The sequence below is a fragment of the Pipistrellus kuhlii genome, unplaced genomic scaffold, assembly GCF_014108245.1.
Source record: "Pipistrellus kuhlii isolate mPipKuh1 unplaced genomic scaffold, mPipKuh1.p scaffold_m20_p_12, whole genome shotgun sequence".
Classification (NCBI taxonomy): Eukaryota; Metazoa; Chordata; class Mammalia; order Chiroptera; family Vespertilionidae; genus Pipistrellus; species Pipistrellus kuhlii.
The window spans coordinates 7,934,552-7,961,618 of record NW_023425427.1 but is presented as its reverse complement, the minus strand read 5'-3'; the positions used below and the strand labels follow the sequence as shown (position 1 = coordinate 7,961,618).

Here is a 27,067-nt window from a genome sequence, read left to right as displayed (position 1 = left end):
CCCTTGGCCACAGAAAGCAATCTAAACAAATTAATTTTCCGATTGGATTTTCTGATATTACTTCTTCAATACAACCAAGGGTATTGGCTGGATAATCGAAAGAAATCTCGACTGGGAGGAATTCGGTAGATGTTGGGGATGGTAAACTTTTCCCTTAAAATTCAGGATCCCAAATACTTTTCCCAGAAGAGCAGAGATCATTGGGTTTGCTCATCACAGTCAAATCCCGGGCCTGGCCTGGGGGAGAAGGACGGGTTACGTGAAGGAGGGGTTCTCTCCTCGAGTGTGTAGTAACGCTCTGCCCTGCTTTTGTTTCCACAGAGCTTCTCCGGTGTGGATGGAGGTAAGTGTGAGCACTCTCTGCCCCATCTGTGGGTGAATGTTTCCTTCCCGGTCAGCTTAGCTTCATTAACACAGGCTCTCGGGAGACGTGGCGTGTCGTTGTGTAAGGGCATCAGAAAGTGAGGGGCACCTTTCCCAGGGTGCGGAGGAGGCCCACGTCCAGAGCCTTCTTTGCCTTCTTCGGGGACCATCTCTTGATTTGCTGTTTCTAGCTTATATAGCTGGCTCTCCTCCTTCCCATTCGTTCCCCAGAGTTCACCGCTTGGACTGTTTTTGAAAGATGCTTGGCTAAGAGTGTTAACATCAGGACCAGACCTCAGGCAGGAAGGAGCTCATTTGTGCTGGTGGGTAGGGCTCCAGGTCACCACCCATTGCACATCGGAAAGCTGTTCCCTGGTGTTGAGGAAACCCTTCGAAGGCCTCTGGTTTTTCTTTGGTTCGGCAACTGCAGTTTCTGCAGCCTTCCAGGGAGGCGGGGCTGGGCAGAACTCTTCTCTCTGGGAGTGGGAAGAGGAGGAGACATGAGGTGTGGGAGCAGGGCCCTGGCTTCCTGCTCCCCATCCTGGCAGGAGGAGGCCTTCTCTTGCTCTCTTTTCCCTTCCTTGCCCCTGCCTCCACTCTCTTTCCCCAGGGCCAGGTAGTTGAACTTGGGATTGTGAGCATCTCATTCTTTACTTTGCTCCCAAAATCGTTAGCTATGAACTTGGGAAACCCACTCAATTTCCACTTTCCCTCTGGCCCTCAGCTAGACCTGCTTCGAAATGTGGGACTTGTGGAAGGATCAGATCCATCTGCTCCTCTGGTTCTTTTTTTTTTTTTTTTTAATTCTATACTGTTGAAAGTATTACATGAGTCTCCTCCCCCCCCCCCATTGACCTCTCCCCTGCTACCCCCACCCCAAAGCACAAGCTCTCACCCCCCTACTGTCTGTGTTGATTGGTTTTGCTCAGATGCATGCATACAAGTCCTTTGGCTGACCTCTCAACTGGTTCTTATAGAGTCCACCTTTACACTAGGAAGAGAATCAGGAGCCAGAATAGGAGTTGACATCAGTGTTTGCCCAATGTCACCTGGAAATGTATGGGGAAAGGGATGGGTCATGTATTTCTCTGGATGAGCAAAGAATCTAGCACTAAGGATAATTCTGACTTTAGAAACAAAAAGTATTGTGTTTTTGGTTTCCCTCTCCCCCTCCAAGCAAATAAAAGGCAGAGGACCTGGATTCTGGCTGGCCAGGTGATCTTTGGGAAGGTAGTAAATTAAATCCCACTCTTCCAGTTCATGTGGCAGAGACAGATCAGGGCTGAGCCAGCACAGACTCCAGGAGAAGTACCTATGACAGTTCTAGAACCTTCTCTAGGGCGTGGCCAAATCAGGGCTCTTGTTCTGTGCTTTGGAGGTGAAGCATGGTCTGAGGATATGACCTTTCCTGTTTGGGGGGATTGCAGGGGCAGCATGGGAAAGTTGGTGGTTTCCCAGGTGGGTGCCAGGGAAGACCAGAGGCAGACCACTGTCTCTTTCATTCTCACTCTGAACTTCTCTCATCCCCTCCCGCACTACTTCCCACTATGGTCATCTGTTCACACAAGCAGTTCCAAGAGGGGTGAGAAGCCTGAGAGCTTGCAGAGAAAATGCCTTTATGACTTGGTCTTCTTTTTGACAAGATTGGTGATCTCAGAAGTAAGAGGATGTGAAGTCTTAGGTATCCCAGTAAATGGCCTTACCTGTCACCCTGGGTTTTGTGGTCTTACCTGTCACCCTGGTTTATGATTCCTGCCACCTCTGGTTCTAACTTAGAAGATTAGGAGTACTTTCTATCACACCACGTCTCCCGGCAAAGAAAAATCTGAAGGAGGAAACACATCCTTCCAAGAATGCGGCCAACGTTTGGGTCACTCTGTGGTCTGAGGGTAAAAACTGGAGCACGTCCAGGAGGAAGGGATTGTGAAGCGCCTGATTATTTTCTCGGTCTCTCATTCCCAAGGCCCCTTTGACTTCAGCATTATCCAGACCCTCTTAGGACCCATCAACTGTTGTTACTTAAGAACTAACACAAAATGATTGGAGACTAATAATACCTTAATAAAAACACCCAACTTCTGAAACTGGTTTCGGAATCCAAGGCCAACCAGATTATATAACTAACTGTACAAGGACCACAGATAATTAGCAAAAGCAGCCTGAGTGGAATGAGATGTCAAGGAGATAGTTGTGGGCGTTCGTGGGTGTCATGACCCCCCCTTCCCCTATGCCTGCCCCCTCTGTGCCTGCCAGAGGAAATGAGGGCTCTGTGCCATGCCGCTGGACCACCAATGGCTTTGACCACATGGTAGCCCTGGTAGTCAAGAGCAATGTATTCCCTTCATGAGTAGAATTTCCCATTCTGAATTCTCTTGACTTCCTCCCCCACCTCATCTGCACACTTATTATATAGCGGCCTTCATCAATTAGGAGGGTGTTTTTTACTGCCTTAGGTAGACATTGTGCCATGTGTAACTATGAATTGCATACAGTATGGTTTGTTTGTTTTTTTACCCATGGAAGAGATGGTATAAAACCCTGGACGGGAACCGGCAAGATAAGCATGCCCTGGCCCCACCTCAGCCCTTGCTATATGAGACTGATGTTTGACCAGTTCAGGTGTTCTCACCTGGTCTTAATGTCTTGAGCCTGTGCCTCATTTAAATGCAGGAAGTCAGATTTACTGAGATCCCAATCCACAGAGTTCTGGAAATCACTAGTTCTATAGATCTGCTCTGGTCATCTCTTGTGCCCTGAATTGGCCCTCTCCCCCTAGGTTGCTGCTCCATTCTTCCCATGGATGAGGTTAACAATCTACCCTACCTAGTCAGGACCAGCTGCTGCTCTCCTGGGTCCTGCCTTGTGCTGGTCTGGGGCCCAGACCCTTTCCACAGCTCCCCACAGTGAGAATAAGGTCTGCAACCCAAGTTCAGGAATACTAGCAGAGCAGCTCAATATAGAAAATAATGTGCAACCTCAGACAAGTGGCTACCCCCAGCAGCTAGGCTCAAATCTAAGCCCATATTCATGGGGTACCCCAGGTGGCTTCATGGCCATCTCCCAGCCCACTGTCATCTCAGTGGCCCAACTTCCTTCCTTGCAATAAACGGTCTTCAACCATGTCTGCCTCGCCCAGGGTCCAAGCTCCAGCATCCATAGGCCCGAGAGAGCTAGTAACCTGAGCCTCACTCCACTCTCAGGCCTGCAAACTCCTGATTTCCGGTTCCTTCTCCCCATGTGATTGATGTGGAAAAACTCATTCCCTTAGAAAAACTCCGCTCCATCCTCACTCATGGAGTGTATTCTTTGCACTAAGAACCAAGTGGTCCAATATCCATACATACGAGATTGTCAGACTCACATGCAAGTCATCTCATGCCAAACACACGCTAATTACTAAAATTCTGCCACACACCCAAAAATGTTATATTTTTTGCCAGTCTGACAAAAACATAGGTATAATTTTGATTCATTCATACTGGGTGGCTATTGTTGTCATTTTTTAGTTTGCAATCTAAGGGAAAAGAGGTCCGGCCCCTGTCTAAATAGTTCGGTATTGCATGATTGAAAAGTTCCTGTGGCACACAGGTTGAGCATCATTGGTCTACCCTGTATAGGACTGAACTAATCCACTCCTAATGCAGTGTCTGTTTGCAATCCTCTCCACCATGAAATTACAACAAGAAAAAAGAAGCCTGCTAAAACCAACAGGGACACAGGGCATGGGGGAGCAGGATATGGGGGAAGCAGCAGATGTGTGAGGATAAGAGTCTGCTTTTGGACATGTTGAGTTTGAGGTGATTGTGGATGTTCAGTGGACATGGGCAGTGAGCAGATGTAATTGTGGATCAGTGACTGACATCCCAGGGTCTGGGATATGGTTATGACGCAGGAAGAAATCACACCACTCCACTTGCCCACTTCTCTCTGGGGCCCACACAGGTTCCTCTCCTTGTCTCACTCCAGTGGCTTCCTCCTTTCCTCCGACACTTTGGCACCTGCTGAGGTTCATGCCCGCCGGGGTCTCACCTCCCAGAAGAGGCTTGTCAAGGTCTTTTTCCCCCTCTTTCGCACCATTTCCTGCAACTGAGCTATTGGTGAGCTCACTGGGGGTTGTTATTTGGATTTAAGATTTTCTAGCAACAACACCAGCTGAAGTACTGAAAACATGGGATAGATTCTAGAATTTTTTTAATGCACATAAAACTGGTCTCTGAATAAATCGGGCACATCAAGCTGTATTTCCAGTTCAGGAAACGAGCACCAGATCTACTTTTCATTTCTGTTGAATGCATATTGCTAGGTGATGGCCCACATTGGGTCAATCCCAGCAAGCTGATAAATGACTCTCACCGGCCCATCTCATTTCCCCCACCCTGAACCATTGTATTATTAGAATCTAGAGCTTTCTGATGACTCTTTCAATACATAGAACATTTCTGGGTTTGAGCCCTCTGGCCAGGATCCCTCCTGCCTCAGCTATTCTGCTGAATACTAGCCACTGGGCAAATGCTTCTCTTTGTTCACCCCGATCCTCTCACCCAGCACCCGCCCCGTTATGTAGGGCAGAGCCCCTATTGGGCCTCCCGACACTGTGCCTAATTGTATTCCCTGTTCTCTGCTACCAGATGCAGTAAATTGCATTTCCTCCCAGCTCCCCAACCTGCCAACCCTCTATTCACGAACAGCAGAACTGTCACCTGGGCAGGACGGAACCAGCAGAGCAGCTGGTAAGTCCTGGGGAGCGATTTGGTTTGGATGCCAGGACTGGCCCTGGGGCTTGCATTTCTCGGCACTTTACTAATGAGGGGTTCCCAGGTATTCTCGCAGAGAGGGACCTAGTCCTCAGCTCAGCCTCAGACGTAGAATTACAGTGGCCACACAGGGTAGGCACTGGGTCCCTATGACTAACTAGGGACCAAATAGGAGGGAATATGGAGGCTACAGAGTGTTTTCCCTCCTGCTTCAGAAGAGTCTGTCTCGAGTTTGCGTTTTTTATATCTGTCCTTATTCTCAAAGTTAATCTGTACTCTGCCGCCAGGGGTTTTTATTTTCCGTGTTGAAATAGACCCGATCAAATGAGCTGTGATGGGAGCTGGGTGGAAAGTGTTTTCAAAATGTTTGAATATGTTGCCAAAATCCTTTGGGAATTGAGCTGTTTGAATCTTGTGAACATATAACCCCAAGTCTTCCTGGAGACTTTTTAGCTACTGTGATATGCTGGGAGGAAGAGGAGCAATCAGGGGACATATGTTTCTGGCTAATGTTTCTCCAACTGTGAATCTTAGAGAGGAATACACCCGTGAGTATAAGTAGAGAGAGAGCTACACCGTGCTCTGCTCAATTGAATGTGCCTCCGCAATCAGAACAGAAGGCCGTGAACAATGACAATCAGTTTGCTCTGTGCACACATGCCCCGAGTGTCAGGGGTCAAATGAAACGGTGCTTTGCCAAGGTTGCACAGTTAGTGACAATGGGAGTGAATTCAAATATGATGTCAGAAGTCACGCTTCCCGTAATCTAGGTACGTTGATGTTGAAAATAAATCACATAATGGCATCTGCTATGAAACAAAACAATCATGGACTTTTAAGTCAGAGGAACTCTTTTATCTGGACCGGCCTGAATATTTTATGAAGCAAATAATCCCTCCTTATTTTAATGCAAAGGTAAAATGAGCCAGCAACTAAGTATTGACCTATTTATCCAATGCACTGATTACATTTAAATATCTACTGGGTTTAGTCTGCAAACATCTTAGCATATTACTTTACATACAGATGCACAGAATTCTAGGGTTGGGTGGGACCGGAAGGGGTGTCTGGTCAAACCCAGGTCCAGTCCACGTTTCGCTGGATAGTTCTAGGATGGATAAACCAGAACTTGCACCTGCAGCTGTACTACAAGGGAATCACTGGCTGTGCCTCAGGCTCCAAGATGAATATTTTTAAAAGTAAGTTTGCATGTACTTTTGCTTATGAACTCGGGGAACAACCGTTGAGAAGCCACACACCTTCCCGCTTATTCTTGGAGACATGGGTGTTGATAGTTTCCAAGTTGTCGGTAAAAGGCTCTCTGGCCCCTCATCACAGGTTCCTGCACCTCACAGGACACGCAGTGGGAGCCAACGGGTGGAGCAGCTTGTGGAGGGAGTAGGAGCAGAGCATGAGAACTAAGAGACAGAAAGAGGGTTTGCATGGTATTGGTGGTCAAAGAGTATTAAATTCAAGGGTGGCGTGTTAGTGTGATTGTAGTGCTGTGTGTGTAGGCATACCCCTACCATCACAGCCTAGCATCCTTCACATGTGGAGGTACTTCAGAAACAGTGATCCAAAAAGCAAATGCATTTTTTTAATAAGTATTACATTATCTGAATATTTTTTAAAATAAGGTTGCACGTACTACTTTGGTTTCTTAAAGGACTAGTTTTCATAAATGCATCTGCTACGGGGATGCAGGTGAGCAGAGTGGTAGGAGGAATCACAGTTGCTGGGTGCACTCCTTTGTCCAGGCTGGCTTAGGAATGGAGGGCCAGGTTCATTATTGTTGGTGGTGACGACCCAGAGCATGATGGCACACCAGCTAATGACAGTCATCATAGAATATTCCTACACATCATCCATCTTGCTTTAGGAATATCCTTGTGGAGACTTGCCCAAAAGTAGGGACACTTTTGTAAATGTCACTTGTCATTACTCAGTATTGTGGCAAACGATCTTGTCATTTGCAGTTCGGGAGGTTTAGGGTTCTGAATAATGAGAATATATTTAGCATCGTCGCTCTTCAGAATAAGGAGGTGTCTATTCCAGTCCCTGATCACACAGGGAAGTCAGGGTGTGGCAGCCCTGCCAGGAGCCCTCCAGCCCTGGCCACTCACCTCTGTGGCTGGAGCTGAGTCTCCTCCAGTGGCCCCTTCTGCCCATAGTTGGTGCTGATTAGAGGGAAGTCCTTCCTCTGAAGGGGCTACCATTTGTCTGCCCTCTTCTCCCCACCTCACCCCTCACCTCGGATTGGTTCTCATCCTGCCCCCAGGAGCCTCTCAGAAACTAGTTCTGATTTCCCTTCAGCTACTTGAAAATGACTATCATTTCCTGTCTGTCCCAGATCCTCAGTGTACATCCCCTGGGGCCAGGTCTCCTCAGCTGGTCCCTAGATGATGAGATTGCCTTGAGACACCCTCCTTCACATCCCTGTCCTTCCCCTCTGAACACTCGGCACTGTCCCTGGTCCTCCTGAAGGGTTCTGAGCTGCCCTGCCCACACTCGGAGGGGCTAACCCCCATGGAGCAGGACCTGAGGCCACAGATCATGTGAATCGCTTCCTGGGAGTTGGCACCACGGCCTTTCAGCTGCAGGTTCTGGAGGAAAGCCTCAGAGTCACTGCGCATGTGCCTCTGATCAGCCTCCTTTCCTTACCTGTGTGCTCACTGTTCGTGGCACCTGCAATCTCTCTCTTCCCACAACGGCTCACAGCAGAAGAACCTTCAAACGTCTCTATTTCTTAATCTCCAAAGGCAAAAATAAGGATGAGCTATGCACCTTTCTGTCCTTTGTAGGTTAGATGTGATGGTTAAGTTCCTTCCTGTTAGATTGTCCCTTAAACATGCAGGGAGCTCACAGGGCCACCTCAGAGCCTCCGAGGAAGACAGGAGGGGAGCAGGTAGGAGATTTAGTAATCAGGGCTCCTTTGTTCTCTCCCATTTTAAACAGCAGCTCCTCCACGCTCTCTCGTGTTTACATATTGTGTTTCTGTATTCATTTCCATTTGAATAAAGGGCTTCACAGTTTTAAAAGCGAGGGGGGGGGGACACCTCTGTGGGCGTCTTTATAGCTTGTGATCATGGCACCTCATAGCCTTACTTTTCTTCTCACCTCAAATCTGAAAAACAAGCCTTCATTATTTTTAATCATCTCACTGACCAAAACGTTGCAGAGTTAGACCTGAAGTCAGAGGCCTGCAAGCAGACCTCTGCATGCTCTCTGGCTGCCTACTACCTTCTATTGTACTGGCCATGTTACCAGCACAGGAGCACGTGCTGTTCATGGCACCACAGAATATCAACGCTGGATACCTTCAACCGAGCAAATGGGGAAAGAAAATGAGACCCAAAGATGGGGTGTCATCTGGATGGGAATTCAGACCCGCTGTGTTTCTCCCTCCTCCCGACACCTCCCGTCTTACTGACTAATGGCAGTGGGGGCGTCATTTTATACTCTACAGTGGCTGCTCAGCCTGTGCCTCCTCCCACGGAGCACAGTGAGTCAAAGGAAGTGAGCTGAGAGACGTTTCATACCCTCCAATCCTTTTGTCATCAGTGTGCCATGTTTGGAAATTGATAACTAAATTATTGTCTGGTAAGAACATACTTCTAGACTTTAGTCATCCCATCCCAGCCTGAGTCAAAGACTTGGGCAAAGATTGAATTCCCCTCGTTACGAAAGTGTCTTGTTTTGTGTGCTCCTGGCTTGGTTCTGAAATGGAATCATGTCCGTTGGTTCCCTGTCCACTCACTGTGTCCGGTGTCCTGTCCCCTGCCCCCTGGGCTCGTTACAGTGGCTCTCTTTTTGCTAAAGCTGAAAGTAACAGGGAACGAGACAGTCGTAGAGCCAGGGGAGTGAGGCTGACGGGGAATCAAGCGTCCTCTGCTCCTCAAGCCCATCTTTTTGGATGCTGCAGCGTGCCAGGCCCCGAGAGCTTCTCGCCCCTCCCTCACCCTGGTTTCTAGGCTGATGTCTTCCCCAGGAGCCGCCCACTGCAGCCACACCTGGCTGTTGCCAGGATCCTGAGGCTGGGATGCTCATCCCCCATTGCAGCGTTCCTGCTTCTTCAGAGTGGCTCTCCTCATTGACCAGAGTACGCCTGGGGGAGTAAGAACCTAGTCAACCAAGCCGGGAGGCCCCAAACCAAAGCACCAGTTCAGCCATTCCTTCACATCCCATTGCCGAAACCAGCCACTTGGCTTCTCATTCTTCACGAACAAAGTGAATGTTTTTCTTCCCTGTCTCGTGGGTTATTGGAAGGAATGCAAAAATGTTTCATACACTCCAACCCTTTTGTCATCAGTATGCCACGTTTGGAAATCGATAACTAAATTATTGGCTGGTAAGAACATACTTCCAGACTTCAGTCAGCTGAAACTCCCCTCGCACTGTATCCTTTCCTTTGGCTCTGTGTCCAGATCCTCCTCCAGGGCATTTCAGACAGCTTTTCAAAGACTTTTATGTGCACTGGGCTCTTAAAAAATTTCTTTTAGGGGCTCCCCAGAAAGGCTTCCGCCCTGAGGAGTACCCCCTTCTCACTTGTTTTCAATGAGATGAGCACAGGACCCTCGTCACTACACAGAGAGCAGCATCTCTGTGGGTGGGGAAGCTCAGGGGGGCGGGGAGGGGGGTGGAGAGCCTTCTTTGTGGTTGGAGATGAGAGCACAATTCAGCGAGAGGTCCTGGGGATTCGCTCCTGGGCAGCAGTAAAGGCAGGAGAGTTTTTAAAACCGAAACCGGTTTGGCTCAGTGGATAGAGCATCAGCTTGCAGACTGAAAGGTCCCAGGTTCGATTCCAGTCAAGGGCATGTACCTTGGTTGTGGGCACATCCCCAGTAGAGGTGTGCAGGAGGCAGCTGATCGATGTTTCTAACTCTCTATCCTTCTCCCTTCTTCTCTGTAAAAAATCAATAAAATATATGTTTAATAATAATAATAATAATAATAATAATAATAAATAAAGCTGTGAGCATGCATGAGAAACAAAATGCTGAATTCAAAACCTAAGTCTTCTTTTCCTCCTGCATGTATCCACCTAGTTTACCTTGGATATTTGATTATATTATTGCCTGAGAACAGGATCAAAATGCAAATGCTTCTCCATAAGCAACACATGGAAAGCAAATGTTCATGCCTCCGGCGTGGTTGGTTTTCTGAATGTCTAACAGGATTCTCTTATGTGCATTCATGACATCTCAGTGTTGCCCCTGTGTTAAGCCAGAGCTCCTCAGTGTTCACTCAAGTAGCCCTGCTATCAAAGAAAGGGAACGCAGACAAGCGATGTGAGATCAAGCCCTGGAGAAACCTGCAAGTCTGTGGCTTTGAAGCCTTATGTTTTCACTGGCAGGATGCGGGTAGGAGGAATGTATATGCCATCAAATATGACAAGTGGTGTTGTCATATTTGATGGCATAATATAGAAATATTGGAAGAACAGAGTACAACATGTAAATAGAAATAGTAATGTGTAATCCTAATGAAATTATGTGACATGGGGTTCAGATCCAAAGCCATGTCACACTTAACAAAATACAGTTTAAAACCACAGCCATGATGAATAAATAAATACACAAATCAATAGGAACTCTGTTCTTTAGCTGTTGTTTTTTGTGTGTTTTTTTTCCCCAGAAGGATATGAGAAAGAATCCAATGCATATTTCCACCCAAACATATTTCCTCACTTCACTCTACTTATCACTGTCTTCAAAGCACCATCTAACACCACGCACAGTTCCTTCTCTGTGTCCCACACAGCTTTAACTCTCTCTTCCATGAGCTCCTTCTTTCTCAACTGATTAGTGTGTGGATCTACTCAACCCTTCTAGCAAAGAACATCTCAGCGTCCCTCCTTTCTGTCCAGGCTCTGATCCTAGGAACAGGCAAAGACAAAATGAGGTTGAGAGTTAGGGTGGAGAAGGGAAAAATGGACCAACAGTGACAGCGTACTCATTGGTGGGAAGAGGGAAAGGGCTGTCTCTAAAGATTGCCATGTTAATAATTTGTATCCTGTCATGTGGATACAAATAGAAATATTTTATTCCAGACTCTCTATTGATTACAGATAAAGGTGTCATTTTGTTTGCATGTTGCTCTGTGTTTGGGAGATAATTAATATTGTACCTATAACTAATTATTATTGCCCTTCTTATTGATAAATCTATCCCGTGAGTGTGTTTATAGTGATAGGACATAATATTTTAATGCCAGAATGTGCTTTTTAATGTGTGATAATTAAAGAACTGACTTTTTGGAGCCCATGGAAAATTTTAAATGCCTATTCTTTTTTTTTTTATGACACATTTTTGTGGAAAATGTCACTGTCATTGTGTGAGCACATGTACGCCCATGACAAATATTGGTTGGCCTCTTAAGGAAACTCAAGATCTTTGTGCCAAACCATGAAATGTTCAAAATGAACACAATGAAAATCAAGCAATGCATTTTGCTTCAGAGAGTTTTTTAGTTAAGTGTCAGCCATGAGTAGGTTGTATCTTATTACACAAGCAGACGGAGCAATATCATGGCTGGTTTTTTAAAAATAGTTCAAATATCAGTTACTGTGTGTGCGTTGTCATTGGTGTCATATTATACAAAGTCTCTGTGACTAGATGAAGACAACCAAATTAGACTTTTCGTTTAGTAGTTTCACAGGTATGTATATCAGGTTTCTTCTGTACCAAAGTCTTTGAGGTAGGAGCTGGTGGGGAGGGACAATCATAGAGAGATGTCAAGCAAAATAACTAGACTTCAAGGATCTTAAAAATCTGTGGAGCTAATCAAACATTCCCATAAATAATTATACTCCTGATTGGATGTATAATAAAGAGTGTTAAGTGTCTTCAGAGAGGTTTAGAAGATGTGTCCAAAGAAACTGAAGAGAAGGATGCCTTAGAGATGGGAGGATCAAAGATAGCACGTGGATGGACAAGTCCCATTTGAATGCATATTAGGAAGAAACTCAAAAGAAGAACATATCAAGAGAAGGGAATCTTACCAAAAGCAGGAAACGTTTAGGTGTGGAATGGCATTATTTGGTTGTGCTAGATGGAAAGGGAGCAATAGAGCATGTAAGTGGACAGATATTTAGGGTCTTTTTAGCACAGCTGGGGGACTTGCAGTTATTCAGAAAGAGGTAAGGACTCCAAGGCATGATAAGCAGAGACATGACTCAGGACTCCCGGAGATTGCAGTGGAGACGAGATGAAGACAGTCCAGGCAAAGGGACAGCAGTGATAGAAGGAGGTAGAGTGTCATGGGAATGGTGAGGAGTCTTGTTAAGGCTAGAGTGGAGTGGGTGGGGCTGCAAGTCAAGCCTAGAAAGGAGGTTTGCAGATAAATTCTGAAGGGAATTAATTGTATGCCAAGTTTAGAAGCTCGGTGTTTATCCTCTACACGCACATGTGTCAAACACAAGGTCCGCGGGCCAAATCTGTCCCGCCAGGCCTTGCAATGTGGCCCGCACCGCGCTGTCATCACTGCACTCCGCTGCGTTTCCATCACAATGACAGTTTATGACTGTTCAGTAAACCATTCGGCCCGCGATTTAGGCTGGATTTTAGATTTTGGCCCCTTCTCTGATTGAGTTCGACACCCCTACTCTACAGACAAAGGAACCAACAGAGGGTTTATGGGTAAGGTAACTGGGAGGATAGAGCATAGGCCAGCAGGGTTCCGCAGGCTTTTTCTAGCTCTTGTTTGAGAAACCGAGATTGCAAATATTTCAGACTTTGTGGAGCACATAAGACCTCTATCACATAGTCTTTGATATTATTTCCTTTCCCTTTCCTTCGTTCCTTCCTTCCTTTCTTTTTTTCCTTCCTTCCCTCCTTCCCTCCTTCTTTACTTCCTTCTTTCCTTCCTTCCTTCCTTCCTTCCTTCCTTCCTTCCTTCCTTCCTTCCTTCCTTTTACTATCTTCTAATAATATTAAAATAATCCCATACTCCTCTGGGCAACAAAAACTAGCCTCAACTACCTCGGGCCCTCTGGCCTTGACCAGCATAAGTGGCAGATAAGATGGAAACAAGGATATTGTGCAGAGAGCACAGGAGGGTCCGGCCTAGGAGTGATCCGGCAGTGATGAGGAGGTGCATGGGGACAGATCTGAAATGCAATTAGTGACTCTTAACAATTGTTTGGCTGTTGGGTAATTAGGAAGAAAAGGACAAACAAATGGGGAGCAATATCGAGCTTGGGAGACTCGGTGGTACTGGTATTATTTGTCACAAAGACTCTGGGGGAGTTTGGAAGGAAGAAGAAGGGCTTAGTTTTGAAGCTGCAGGGAGGTTGATGTACCCACAGGTCACTCAGGGAAAGGGTGCCTGGAGAGAGGTGGCGCTGTGGGTCTAAGGCCCAGGTTCCTCACATTCAGAATGTGCGCCTCTGAGGTACCAGATTTGAAAGGATGGAGCATCACCTGAGGCTGGAGGACAAGAAAGAGCTTGTCCGTAGGAACCCCACTTTGGCCGCAGTGGGTTTGGGGTGAGTTGGAGAAGGTGAGGTCAGAGCAGGAAGACCAGAGAGGAAGCTCGCGCAGTAACCCAGGGAAGAGGGAATCGTGTCTCGGCGTGGGGGTAGTGGCCGTGGAACCGAAAAAGGTGACCGATGAGAAAGGTGGTGTGTGGGGTGGGATCACGGGGACTTGGCGGTGGGCAGATGGAAGAAGAAAGAGGTGCCTTCTGCGATCCTCGTCCTCAGATTCCAGTGGCCTGGGATGACGCGGCCTCGATCTTGCACTTTGTCCCACTCTTGTGTAAGAAACCTAGTTATACATGCATATCGTCTTACTGCTTTGGTAGCTTTTCAACTTTGCAAATAACCCTACTTTGTAGCACAGAGGAGGACAGCCACACCCATGCCACCTGCGAAAACCTTTACGTACTCTCCATTAACCGTAAGGAGAAATGTAGAAGAAGCCGCAGAACGCTTGATGAAAGGGTTAAAAAAGATATGAGATTCTGGAACTAGGGCACATCTTAACCAAGGCCTTTAAAGCTGTCTCTAAGCTGAGGGTGCGCTGTCCGTCACGGTGAACTCGCATGTCGCCAGCTTTACTGGAACTTTTGGCATTGGATCTAAGCAGATGCTCCTTAGAAGGGTCAGCGCCAAGGAGAGATGGGGCCTCTGGACCCCTGTCCTCCCAGGGCCTTAAGCTGCTGTGCTAAATACATGTGTAACCAACCGCCTCTGTCCGCACCGCGCATGCACGCTAACACTCACTCTAACGTGGCCGTTAGACTAGACAGGGCCCAGCACCTTTCTCTTTTTTTTGTCTGTTTGGCAATTAACCAGTCACTGGCTTTTTTTGTTGTAACATGCACTTCCTTTCTCTTGTTTTCCATTCAAGCTATGTACGCCATGGAAATTAATGTGGAGAAAGACACACACACAGGAGAGACCAAGATTCTCTCTGCATCCACCATTGGCCCAGAGGGGGTCCACCCGAGAGGAGTCAAAGTCTATGAGGATGGTACCAAAGTAGTGTATGAGGTGCGCTCGGCGGGCGCCGTGGTAGAAAACGGAGTGCACAGACTCAGCTCCAAGGACGTAGAAGAGCTCATTCAGAAGGCGGGCCAGTCCAGCCTCAGAGGCGGGCGCGGGTCCGAGAGGACTGCGGGTGCAGATGGGAGCCTCGGCCACCCCAAGGACCACGTGCTCTGCAAGGAGGCCAAGTTAGAGATGGTCCATAAGTCTAGGAAAGACCGCCCCTCCGGGAACCCGGGGCAGCAGGCCCGGGCCCCCGGCTCGGAAGGGCCGCAGGCGCACTTGGATCAGCCCGTCACCATGATTTTCATGGGCTACCAAAACATTGAGGATGAAGAGGAGACCAAAAAGGTGCTAGGCTACGACGAGACCATCAAGGCCGAGCTGGTCCTCATCGACGAAGACGACGAGAAGTCCCTGAGGGAGAAGACCGTGACGGACGTGTCCACCATCGACGGCAATGCGGCGGAGCTGGTGTCTGGGAGGCCCGTCTCAGACACCACAGAGCCCTCGTCCCCGGAAGGGAAGGAAGAGAGCCTGGCCACGGAGCCAGCCGCAGGTACCCAAAAGAAAAAGCGCTGTCAGTGCTGTGTTGTCATGTGACCGCTTCTCTCTTCCCCCCACGCCCCCCACCCCCCGCTTTCTTCGGGGCGGCCTCGGGGCTCCCCACCACGTACCCAGACCTCACTGTACCACTCACTCACTGCAATACTGTGACCTGGAAGCCAGCGCCTGCCCGCCTTGCAGTCGGATCGCTTTGCTCTCTCTTCTTTCTTCCACCCTCTCGTGTTTTCTCCAGCTTCCTCGCCCTCAGAGACAGCGTGCATGTGTGTGCTTCCTCCTTTCCAAGAACTTGCTTTTCCTCTGGGCCTTTCCCTGTGTCTTCAAGAGTGAACCAGTTCCTTCCTGCTCCATTGGGATGGACTCTTCACAGCAAGCGAGTTCCATAGTAGCCTTAATCCACGCGACTGGGACCAGCCCCGGTGGCCCCGGGGTGCATTCTGTAGTGTGTTCCCATCCTGTGCCACGGGGCCGCCTCGCCGGTGTCTCCCCGGCCTCCCTTGCTGTGGACCTGTGCTTTTATACCTTGTGTGGCAAACCGCTGCTGGCTCTCGCCGGTCTCTAGTGTAGCCAAAAGTGGACCTCGCTTACTCTGTCCATCGAGGGCGATGCTTTTTGCTGCCTTACGTAAGCTTCCAGATGACAGAGCCGCACATCTCTGGCTCTCCTCCTGTTACACCTGATGTGAAGCTGATGTGAAAGCAAAGAACCCAGGGCTTGTCTCAGCTGGAACGTGGGGACTGGTTTCCCTAGCCCACCCACCAGCAGCTGTCCCTCATTCACGGCTTCCCTGGAGAACTCTTTGTATAAGAAGCACCATTTTTTTTTTTTTTTTTAATTTTCTAAGGACGTGAAACAGACATTGTTGTCAGCATCGGTAGTGATCTCACAGCGCGGGCAAGAGCACTGGCCTTGCTTCTGTTCTCTCGGAACAATGTACATTTTTATATTGCGTTCTTTTCCACGGATATTTTTCTGATCATGTTCATCTCTTTTTCAACGATGGGATCATTTTGAGGCGTATCTCTGCAGTGGCCGTATTTCTAGAACAAGGCTTTCTGACCCACAGTGGCGGGCTGTGATGGTCCCACTTCATTGCGGATGGTGCTGTAACCGATACCTGTCCATCTCACCTGCCCAGTTGATTCCAGAGCCTTACTTCCAGTCTCTTTTCCCACAAGAAAGAGAATGTTTCCCATAACGTGAGCATGTAGGTTTAGCCACCCCTCAAAAACAATTTAAAATGTAAAAAAAAAAAAGTAAAAGATTAAGAAAGACCTGTCTTAAGCACATGACGTGCTTAAATTCCTCCCACAAACACTGGTTGGTTGAGTGGCACATAGCCGAGCTTCTTAAAGCATGTTTCCTAAACTTCTGGGGATTCCGGAACATCAAAGAATCGTTAGAACGCAATGAACAATTTCTTAAATAAAATGTCGGCACTTCCCCCCAAAGCAAACAGCCACACATTCAGTAAAACCAAAGGGAAGCAATTTAATAACATAATCATATAGTAATAAAATAAAGGTGTAAATGTTAACTGATTTTTAGTAACAGATATTATCTTAACTTTAAGTTATTTGCCCAAATGTTAATAGCATTGTTACAAATCATTCACAATATTATCCGTGTTCTATAGAATGTAGTTTCAAAAAAACATGCACTGGGCATACTGCATCAAGCCTAACTTCTGTGAAAAGTAGAGGAGAAAAAAATACGGTAACCAAATTTGCCCTAACTATTTGCTTTCTCAGTGCTGAGTCGAGTCGTATTTTTAATTTCTTGGTTTGAAATTATATGCATTCTAATCAAATAGAGAATAATATTTTTATCGTTCAACATTAATTTGTTCTCTAATACTGCACAGAGTGAGTCATTTTATCACTGATATGTAAACAAAACAAGTGGAAGAAGGAGAAAATAAAGGAGCTAAGTTCTGCTTTCTGAGACGATTTCATCCATGGCTTGGTTTTGAGCAGCTGAGGGAATTATCTCTAAATCTCAGCTTCACTCAAGCAGCTGCAATAGACTAAAACTGTTCCGTTATCTGGAAATAATACCCGGTTTTGCTGCCTATAAATCTCACTCAGCTTCCTGCTCAGTAAATGGTCACTGAGGCATCATTTAAATGATAAATAAAATGACATGCCAGATAAACCCACTTGCATGGAAGAAGAAAACAGTTTCCATGTGTTGGACAATCTATTATTTCAACAATTTGTTTAGGAAAGAAAACGCTGAAAGTTTACCGTTGTTTATCTTTTTTTATTTTAATTCCCTTGGGAATTAAAACTATTCAATGTGAGTTTTTATTTATTCCCTCCCCCCAATTTCTTTACAATATGAATTTTTAAAAGCACAGTTAGTGAGTAGAATGGGGAAACTTAGAACCTTGGGCTTGCTGGCTGATACTCAGAATCTGAGTCGTCTTGGACAGAGAATTCCCTGAAATGACCTGCCCTTCCTTCCATAAATGAACTAGTTTCTCACGAAGACACTGATCTGTACCTCTCACTACAACGCTGTACAAAAGACTGAAAGACTAATGATAACCTGCACTCTCATTCACCCGTTATTATTATAGGGATTAGCAGGCTCTATGAATTAGAGTGCTCCCTATGTTTACTGTACAGCTGATCATGTAATGGTTTTCAGAGTAAGGTGTGTTGCTTTTATTCAAATGATTTGTGGCCACAGTGAATGCAGGAGTGTTTGAACGCTATATATATATATATATATATATATATATATATATATATATATATATATATTTGCATATTTTGGATCCTTTTCCTGTTTTAAGGGGGGATTCGGGCTCAGCCGGTACTTCTGTGGGATGAGAGCTACAATCCCACCTACAGCAACAAATAGCTACCCTTCCTAAGGAAGATATCCAGTTGTGAGTGTGAACAGTCTGCCTCCCCTGCGGTCATTGGCATTCTCTGTAACTGACTGCATCAGCGATCACCAACCAGTGGTCCGAAGCCACTGATGGTCCATGAGGTCCGAAAGATTAGCGAACATTGAAGTGCATAATCAGACTAATTAGAACATCGGTAATGAAGCCACAGAGCCATGGTCTTTTTTTGAGCTAATGGTTAGTTGGACTTTCTTTGAAATCATATAATTAATTCCCTCATAAATGGAAAGAGGAAGAGAAGGGGTATTTCATTTGTTTATAAATAGATTTTCAGTGGCATCGAATTAAAGATCCTTTAATTGTTAAAATGATAAGTTTAAGCTTACATACCCTGAAAAATCTTGGTGACTTGTTTCACATATCCTTGACTTTTTTGTTTGTTTGTGTCATGTGAAATAGAACAAACTACAGGGAATTGTTGTTTACCCATTCCTCTTTTACTCAACAGTATATTAATTCCTTATATAAGCAAACATTAGTTGGCTCTAGCAGTGATTTACAATGTACAGTGATGTCACAATATTGAGAGAAGAGAGGGTGAGGGGCTAGGGAATTAGTCCCCTTTTGGCCAAACCCCAAACGTGGTTTTCTTCAGTCTCCTGAGCAACCTACAATTATTCAAAGACTCTCAGGAAATTCAAGCAAATTCTAGCGTGGATCTGATTTGGCTTAACTGTTGATAGACATGTATCTGTTTCAAATCCTCATATATTCCATCTTCCTGGTGATAACTGTGTTTTTCCTGCATGCAAGTAGAGTATTTTATTTTGGATAGGGTCAAGTTTTTATAGAAAGGGGGGGAGCTATATGTCTAGAGATACAATATCTCGGGAGCAAAACATAGAGGCGAAGTGTGAAACAGCCTATTTCTCTTCACTTCTGCAGAATTCCATTCTGAGGGACCACAGAATACCCTTGGCAATGACTATTTATATCATTCCAGTGAATGAACAGGTAGCAAGAGAGGAGGAGGGCATATGGTGATAGAGGCAAAAATTGAACCACCAAAACAGTGCTTCCTTTTTAAAAGCATTTTCCTTCCAATTTAAAACATAGACGAAAAGAAGGAAACTTGACTTTGGGTGGTGAACATAATATAACATACAGGTGATGTATTATGGAATTGCATACCTGAAACCTATGTAATTTTATTAACCAATGACACTCCAGTAAATTCAATTAAAAAATAATAAAGCACAGATGAACTTAGTCAAAGTATGCCCAGAGGATTTTTGTTTGTTTGTTTTTACTTAAATCTAGAAGTTCAGCTGCCTCTGTTTGTCACTAGACCTCCCTGTGGAGTTAAATTAACCAGAGGCCCCATTCCTTATGGAAATATTCTCATCTCCCTCCGTGATGCTTTGTTAACAATAAGCCCTAAGGTGAGCAGCTTTACGTTGTATTTTGCAACATGTACATTTGTTATTTAAACCACAGATTCACCGCATAGCGGATATCTAAGTAAGTGTCAGAAACGTTGTAATTGTGCAAACTTTTAGAAGCTCCTCAATGTACTACGCCAGGTGCATGGAACTCCACTGACTAGGAAAGAACCCGAGAGACTCTCTGTCCTGAGGGCTAATGCCACCAGCAGGTGCATGAACTTACAGCATAAATCCCAGAGCAGCTCAATATCATGAGCAAGATGGGGTCTTGGAGTCCTGCGGCCAGTTCACCCTCATTGCATAGCTCCCTTCTGCTCTTATCAAGAAGGAAAAGTTAGTCTTTTCTGAGGGGTACAGTGCAGTGATGTGTCTGTACTTGCATAGCTTCGGCAAACTCCATAATAAAATCTCCTAACAAAAAATAAATAAAAAACAGAATACTTATTATTCGAATGTAGAAAAGGAAAGAATAAAGATGACATCCTGAAAGTTTCAAAGGGCAATTTTACCAGGGAACCCTAGACCAGCCTTGCCCCCCACCCTTGACCTTCATATGATTTACATCGGCCTCCGCTTCCCTCTCCACCCCAGTCTAACAGAAGGTCAGACTGTAGTGCAAAAAACAAACAAACACACACACACACACACACACACACACACACACAAAACCAAAAGCTGCTTTCTACGTGAAAGTATGACATGACACTTTGGGGGACTGCAGATTTTCTGCATCTAAGATCTGGACAGCCTTAACTTTTGTAAAAACAACAACAACAACAATTTTTCAATGCTCTCTTTTACAAAGCAGGAAACCAAAATGTTTCCTGGAGTGAATGACTTTTTTATATTTTGTGACTCTTTTCTAAGTTTCTACAGGTTGAGGTGTGAATGGTCATCTTCTCCCCCTACTGCCTCTTGCTAGTCACCTGGGGCTCTGTTTTTGCAAGTCGCTGCATTCTTAGCAAAAGAAAAGTATCTATCTCGGGTACTACACAGTTCTCTGTAGACGTCAGGCAGTCCTCCTAGTGTGGGAGAACAGAGATACAGAAAAAAGAGAATTACAGGGTGGCTTTCTTCTTATTTTCCTATGGTTAATGTACTGTACGGTATACATGTTTACAGATTTGTATCTGCCTTGTGATGTTAACTAAATGAATGACAAAAAAAGAAAAAGAGTTCTGATGTGCCATTTGAAAGTTTGCCTTAGCATCACTGTTTATGTTCTCCTTTTCTGTCCTTTTAAGAAAAAAACAAAACAAAACAAAAAAATGCAGGTTGTATTCCAAAGCTGTATTAACACAACATTCTCTTCCCATCCCTGCTCAGCCCTCTGCAGAGCTTCGAAATCCATCCCAGGAGCCTGGGGGCAGAGCCTTACAGGTCTGGCCCAGGGGGAAGAAAGTGGGCATAGCTTGGGCATTGCCTTGGACCATCTACCTACCAAATGTTCTGTGTTTTCATCTTGGCCTGCCAAATCACATTCTGACATTCCTGGGGTGGGGCCATGTGACCTACAGCCCTTCCCACTGCGAAGGGGGTGTACCTGTGCCCTCCCCCCCCCCCCCTCACCCTGGGTCTGGGAGCATATTTTTTAGCATAATTGGCATAACTTTGAAAAAAGCAAGAGAGATGGACTCAAATGGTGTGACTAGGTCATTAATGATAGGTGTGCCCATTCATGATAGTCTAAGATGAGTCACGTGATATTGGGTGGAAGTAAGGAGTGGCTATAGAAATGGAATATTTTACAGTTATGTATTTTTTTAAAGAAAAAATATTTTTATAGTGAATTCTATACGCATTCTGAAGCTTGAGTTTGAAAACACCCTTGATTGACTGAATTGTTTCTCCATTCCATTAGAGTAACTTTCTGGTGAGCTCCTTGGGGGTGTGAGCAAGGGCTGTGCCCTGCCCTCGCACCACCACTGCACGAAGTCCAGTTTTTCCAAACAGACCGAGGTTGTAAGACCAAACTTTCTATAATTGTAATTAGAGAGACTGTTGAATGGCTTGAGAGCTCTCTGGGTTCCATCTTTAAATATATTTTTTGTTGATTTCAGAGAGGAAGGGAGATAGGGAGAGAGATATAGAAACATTAGTGATGAGAGATTGGCTGCCTCCTGCATGCCCCATACTGGGGATCGAGCCCACAACCAGGGCATGTGCCCTTGACAGGAATCAAACTCAGGACCTTCCAGTCTACAGACCAATACTCTGTCCACTGAGCCAAATAAGCTATGACTGGGCTCCATCTTTAAAAATAATATATAATAATTTTTTGGAAGGAGGTAGCTATTCTACATAATAAAAGGCTAATATGCAAATTGTCCCCTCAACCAGGAGTTCCACCCAGAGTTGGACCAGGGGGGGCAGGCAAACCACCCATGGCCCCTCCCCCTGGCTGGCCCCGCCTTGGCTAGTGGCTGTGGCAGGCAGCTGGGGGAAGGGAGGCCCTGGCCAGCAGCCGATAGGGACCCTACCCATGCACCAATTTCATGCACTGGGACTCTAGTTTTAAATATAAGTCCAACTCTGTCACATATTTAAGGAGTAACTACTACATTGAGGTTAAGAGACCACTCACTATACTGCATTTGAGTCATAGGTGTGAAAAGGTGAGTCAGAAACATTTGGCTCTTAGTCTGTACATAAATGTATAAGCCAACAATATAAGCTTACCAGATATTACCGGCCTTGTAAATATCAATGGGGCTGCATCATATTTTCAGAGCTAAGTAGAGATGAGAAAGAATTGCCTTCATCCATCCATAAATAAGATTCTGAATTTTCAGCATTCTTGGATCCCCACCCCCACCCCATCTCCAGTTTGCTGCCAAATTCCTGAGTTCTGGTGGCATTCACACTCAATTTCATGAGCTTCACCCGCCCCATTCCTCTGGCCAACAGGGTGGGACAAGCTTCCCTCCTCTCACCACTCCTGTCAGAGTCTCTGGCCAGGTTGGGTCCTTTCCCGCACCAGCCATATTTCTACTTCCTAAAAGACCAAGATCCTTTTCCCAACAAGGCAAGGTCATAAGCACCTTCCCTTTCAAGAAAACCAACCCCTCAGATTCCCATGCAAAATATTTTCATTCTTTTATCACCAGGATCCCTCCAGGGGGTTCAAGTCAAGCCCAGCAGGGAACATTAGTGTCATGGAGACAATTTCCAAAAATGAAAGAACTATGCAACTGCCTGAAGGTGCTAGGGAAGAGCCAGTGGACTCTAGTTTCTTATTTCCACAGCACCTCTTGGTTTTGAGATGAGGTGGGCAGGGCAGACCTTGGTTTTGCAATGACAAGTCTTTATCTGCAAAGAGACCACTGGGCAATGCCTGACCCCAACTATTCTGTGTGTGGCTCCAACTCCAATTTCTCGATATTCTATTCTGGCCAGTGGAAAGAGTTCTTGTTCTTTGTCGGGTTCTGGAACATTCTTTCCTCCTCTCAAGCTCCTGACTTTGTAAAGTTGAAATCATACAGGGGTTCCAGAAAATGTTGTGTCTGATGCAGCTTTCTGATGAATGTAGGTTGTGTTGATGGAATTTTCAGCTTTAGCAGCAGCTCACCGGGGTGAGTGGCATCTCTGTACATATATCCATTCTGTGGTTGGTTGGGGGGTGGGTGGGAGCCTGTCGTGCTTTTCCTGACGTAGACTTGCTGGGCTAGCTGCTGTACTTTGTAACCTGAAGTGTACTTTGACTGTTCTGTTTCCTCCAGATGAAAAAGCAAAAACTGACGTTAGAAATAACACTGCCAGCGACAGCCAACGCTGTGCCTGTAGCTTCTCTCTGTTCCTCTGTACAGTGTTAATAGACAATAAACTGCCTTTTTACTGCATCGACCTCTGTGTCTGGGCCCCGATTCTTTTCCTCTTCACCTGCCACGAGTGGACGCCGGGCCAGACTGTGTGGGGCTCGCCTTCGACCGCTCACTCAAACCAAACACTAACCAAACTTGAGCGTGCTTCAGAATCACTTAGGGATACCTGCTAAGCTTGTGGAAACGTACACACACCTCTGGCACTCAGTCTCAGAGTCTTAGGTTGGGGCCCCGAAACCTGAGTTTTTAATAATGTCTCCAGGTGATTCTGATCCATGTGGTACCCGGCCCATCCCTAGGTTTGTGTGTCCCCTGCAGTGGAATCCCCCGTGGCCTGCTTGTTCCAGCTGGTCTCCACACTAACTAATCCCATCTCCCACACTTCCTCTCTCTCACCCGCTCTCACATGTCTTTCTCCACACCTGTCATCTTTTTCCCTGTTGCTTCCCAGCCCCCAGCAGCGGCATTGAATGTGATCCCCCGGGTGAAACGCAGACTGCCGCGGAGGTTAGGTGGTAAGCTCTCATCCAGTGTGGCCTCCTAAAAAGGAGCATCTGAAGATGCCTGGGACTTGGCTATTCTTCTTTACTGGTATAGCCTCTTGACCTGGACTAGGGTCAGCAAACATTTTCTGTAAATGGCCAGGTAGTATTGGGGGCTTTGTGGGCCAGATGAATTCTGTCACAACAACTCCGCTCTTCCAGACAGCAGCCACACATTCCACATAAACAAAAGACCGTGATTATGTTCCAACAAACTTTATTGACTACCACAGCCTTTGGGCAGGACTTGGTCTTCAGGCTTGTAGTTTGATGACCCCTGGCCCTCAGCAAGGCCTGGCACATTGTAGGTATTCAATAAAAAGGTTAAAAGCTATTGCATGAAAGAATGAACAAAGGGCAGATGTGAAATCACCTATAAAAATGTCACAGAATGTTGTCTTTGAAGATAAGGAGTAAATGAAATCCTTTGGGGCACTTATGTGGTTGCATTCCATGGTGGATTGTCTTATTATGTCTTTATGCCTAGAAGGGGACTTTAAAGACTGAGACTTGAATCGTGCCTTATAGACTGCTCAAACTGCCAAGCTGATATCGGTAAGAGTTCCAACCCGTCGAAAGTTGAGGAAGTACAAGGTCATCTTGTCCTTGTCAGAGGGCTGGGGGTACCAGAACTGGGTGGTCTCTAGGCTTCTGAGCATCAGTTCAGTTTTTGTCTGATCCATCTTACACAGTGAGCAGCACAGCTTTCTTTTAATTATACTCTTTGTTCCTTGAAATATTCTTTATTGTGTGGATATGTAGACTGGAACCATAATAGCACATTGTGCATCTCACAGCTTAGGGCATACCAACAGTGACACATCAAGGAGCCTATTAAAACTGTGTGCTCACATCCATCCCCAGTGTTGTTGCAGAGTTAAAGGAAATGATATTTATGCAAAGCACTATGTAAGCTGGAAGTGGATAGCAAATGTTAGTTTTCTTGTGATGAGAAAGTGGTGTATGTCCCAGTACCAAAGGTTTCAACAGTCCCAAATGTAAATATTGTAGGTTATTCAGGTGTGTTTCAGAGCCAGTATAAAAGGGGAAGCTTTCCCTCCCTTGAGTTGGTGACTGCTTTGTATGAAATTGCTGTATTATAGACCGATAATATTGACAATGTCATATAATTCAAACTAATAATTCAATTCCAGGTTTCATTTGCCATGATGGAGGGAAAAAGCTTACAAGATGAAACCTAACTCTAGCAGGAGGAATTTAGATGGGAAAATAAGAACTTTGGAAGGGCATATAGTTCAGTAATGAACAACTCGGCATTTCCCCTGGGTGGGAAGGATTTCCTTTAATCCTACATCAATTCAATGAGGTAAACATTGCTATTTTTCTTCTTTACACATGAGGAAGCTGAGTTACAAAAACAGTCAGTTCCTTGCCCAATGTAGCAACGCTAAAAATTAGGGAGTGGCGGGAACAAGTTTTGAGCTCAACTATCTTTGTTTCCTTCCACACAGAAGTCTCTGTGTCGTGACAGTGGTTTGTGGGAATGCAACTTAGATACAGAAAGTGTTGGGTAACAGAACCATCTCGGCGGGGGGGGGGGGGGGGGGGGGGGGGGGGACAAAATGTCACTGGTTCTTATTTTGCACCTTTACCTGCTCAAGCAAATGTTCTGTAATAACACCACCCTCTGGAGTTTGGGAGGTGTCTCTGCCGAATTTCCTTCCCAGAGGAAAAGCAGAGGGTGAAATCACCCTTTGTTCTCTTATCTGTTAATTAGGAATCCTGTTCTTCTGCTTCATAGTGTTTCCTTCCTCATTCATTAAAAGGATTTACAAAATTGCCCAAACAGCACTGTCAAGTCTAGGAGTGGCATGCCCATCTCTGAATGAGCAAAGGTGGTTTGTTGCTGTTGCTGATGATAGTATTGCTCTTATTTCGCCCACGTCCTAACAGCTAAGGAGGCGTCTTCAAACTACGGCCCACGGGCCACATGCGGCCCGCAGAGGAGTATGATCCGGCCCGCCAGGTTTTTTGGGCAGTGAGCGCAGCCGAGGTGTTACAGTAGGAATTAGTAGTTCATATAGTCCGGCCCTCCAGCTCTCTGAGGGACCGTGATCTGGCCCCCACTTTAAAAAGTTTGAGGACCCCTGGAAGAGTAACAGTGCCCTATGGCATTATGCACGTGCCTTTTTATCTAGGCTATATCACCTCTGCCTATGGCCACCAATAGGACACACTGGCTCCCCAACAGCCCAGTTCCTCTTCTGCTTTTCCCAAACCCTGTCAAATCCTCCACTTCATGGGCAACACACAAAAGCAAAGACTTCAGAGATCTTTAGTGCAGAAGTCATAAAATGGTTGCCTTCAGGCTGGGTCCCGCCTACAGTTATGATAGTTTTGCCTGCATAGTGTTTGAAAAATCATTTTTAATTCATTGTCAATAATCTATGTTAATAGAAGGGTAAAGAAGTGTGTCCAGAAGTCTTTCCGGACAAAGCCATGGTGGCGAGGCCAAGGCAGAGGGGGTTAGGGTGATCAGGCCAGGAGGGGAGGGCAGTTGGGGATGATCAGGCCAGCAGGCAGAGTGGTTAGGGATGATCAAGCATGCAGGCAGGTGAGTGGTTAGGAGCCACCAGTTCTGGATTGCGAGGGGGTTGTCCGACTGCCAGTTTAGGTCCAATCCCACAGGGTTTTAGATTGGAGAGGATGCAGGCCAAGCTGAGAGACACACACACACCCATGCATGAATTTCATTCACCGGACCACTAGTACAGTAATAAATTAAGAGAATTCCCATTCTAAAAAGTATGGATTTCCAGCTCCACTTGCCATTTAAGAGGCTCTGTAACAATGGGCCTATTTTCCTGGCTGACAAGTACCTGGAGCTGGTAGTGGCTGCCCCTCTAGAGAAGCTGTACTCTCTTATTCGCCATCTCCACCACCACCAGTTCCCATTGCCTTCCTCCTGGCCAGCGTCCTTTGTTTATATCACCTGCCTGGCCCCTGTTGGCATTTGAGTGTGTTACCCCTAATCCAGCACAATCCACTCATTTTATGGCTGGGTCAAATGAGTCCAAGGTGAACATGAGACTTACCCATAACAAGATAATAGTAAAGCCAGAACTAGAGGTGATGTCTCCTTAACTCCGTTGGAAGATTGAGGCTTGACACTGGGTTAGGATTTGAAGCTGATAGAAGCATTTTAAATTTTTAACAGGCTATACGCAGAAAGCCAATATCAGAATCTGGTGCTTTGGCTTTTTAAAAGACAAG

The 27,067-nt window shown here is 45.9% G+C and overlaps 1 protein-coding gene across 8 annotated transcripts in view; it reads left to right on the top strand.

The window, feature by feature from the left end:
• PALM2AKAP2 (PALM2 and AKAP2 fusion) overlaps positions 1-27,067 on the top strand; it is a 259,879-nt gene that overhangs the window by 92,302 nt on the left and 140,510 nt on the right. For 4 of the 8 annotated variants that reach the window (XM_036433053.2, XM_036433052.2, XM_036433055.2 and 1 more), the window contains exons 5-7: positions 322-343; positions 4,992-5,093; positions 14,468-15,163. In XM_036433053.2, the coding sequence (XP_036288946.1) occupies positions 322-343; positions 4,992-5,093; positions 14,468-15,163 (820 nt within the window). The remainder of the gene's footprint in view (positions 1-321; positions 344-4,991; positions 5,094-14,467; positions 15,164-27,067) is intronic. The other 4 variants (XM_036433056.2, XM_036433057.2, XM_036433054.2 and 1 more) reach the window with 3 other exon arrangements.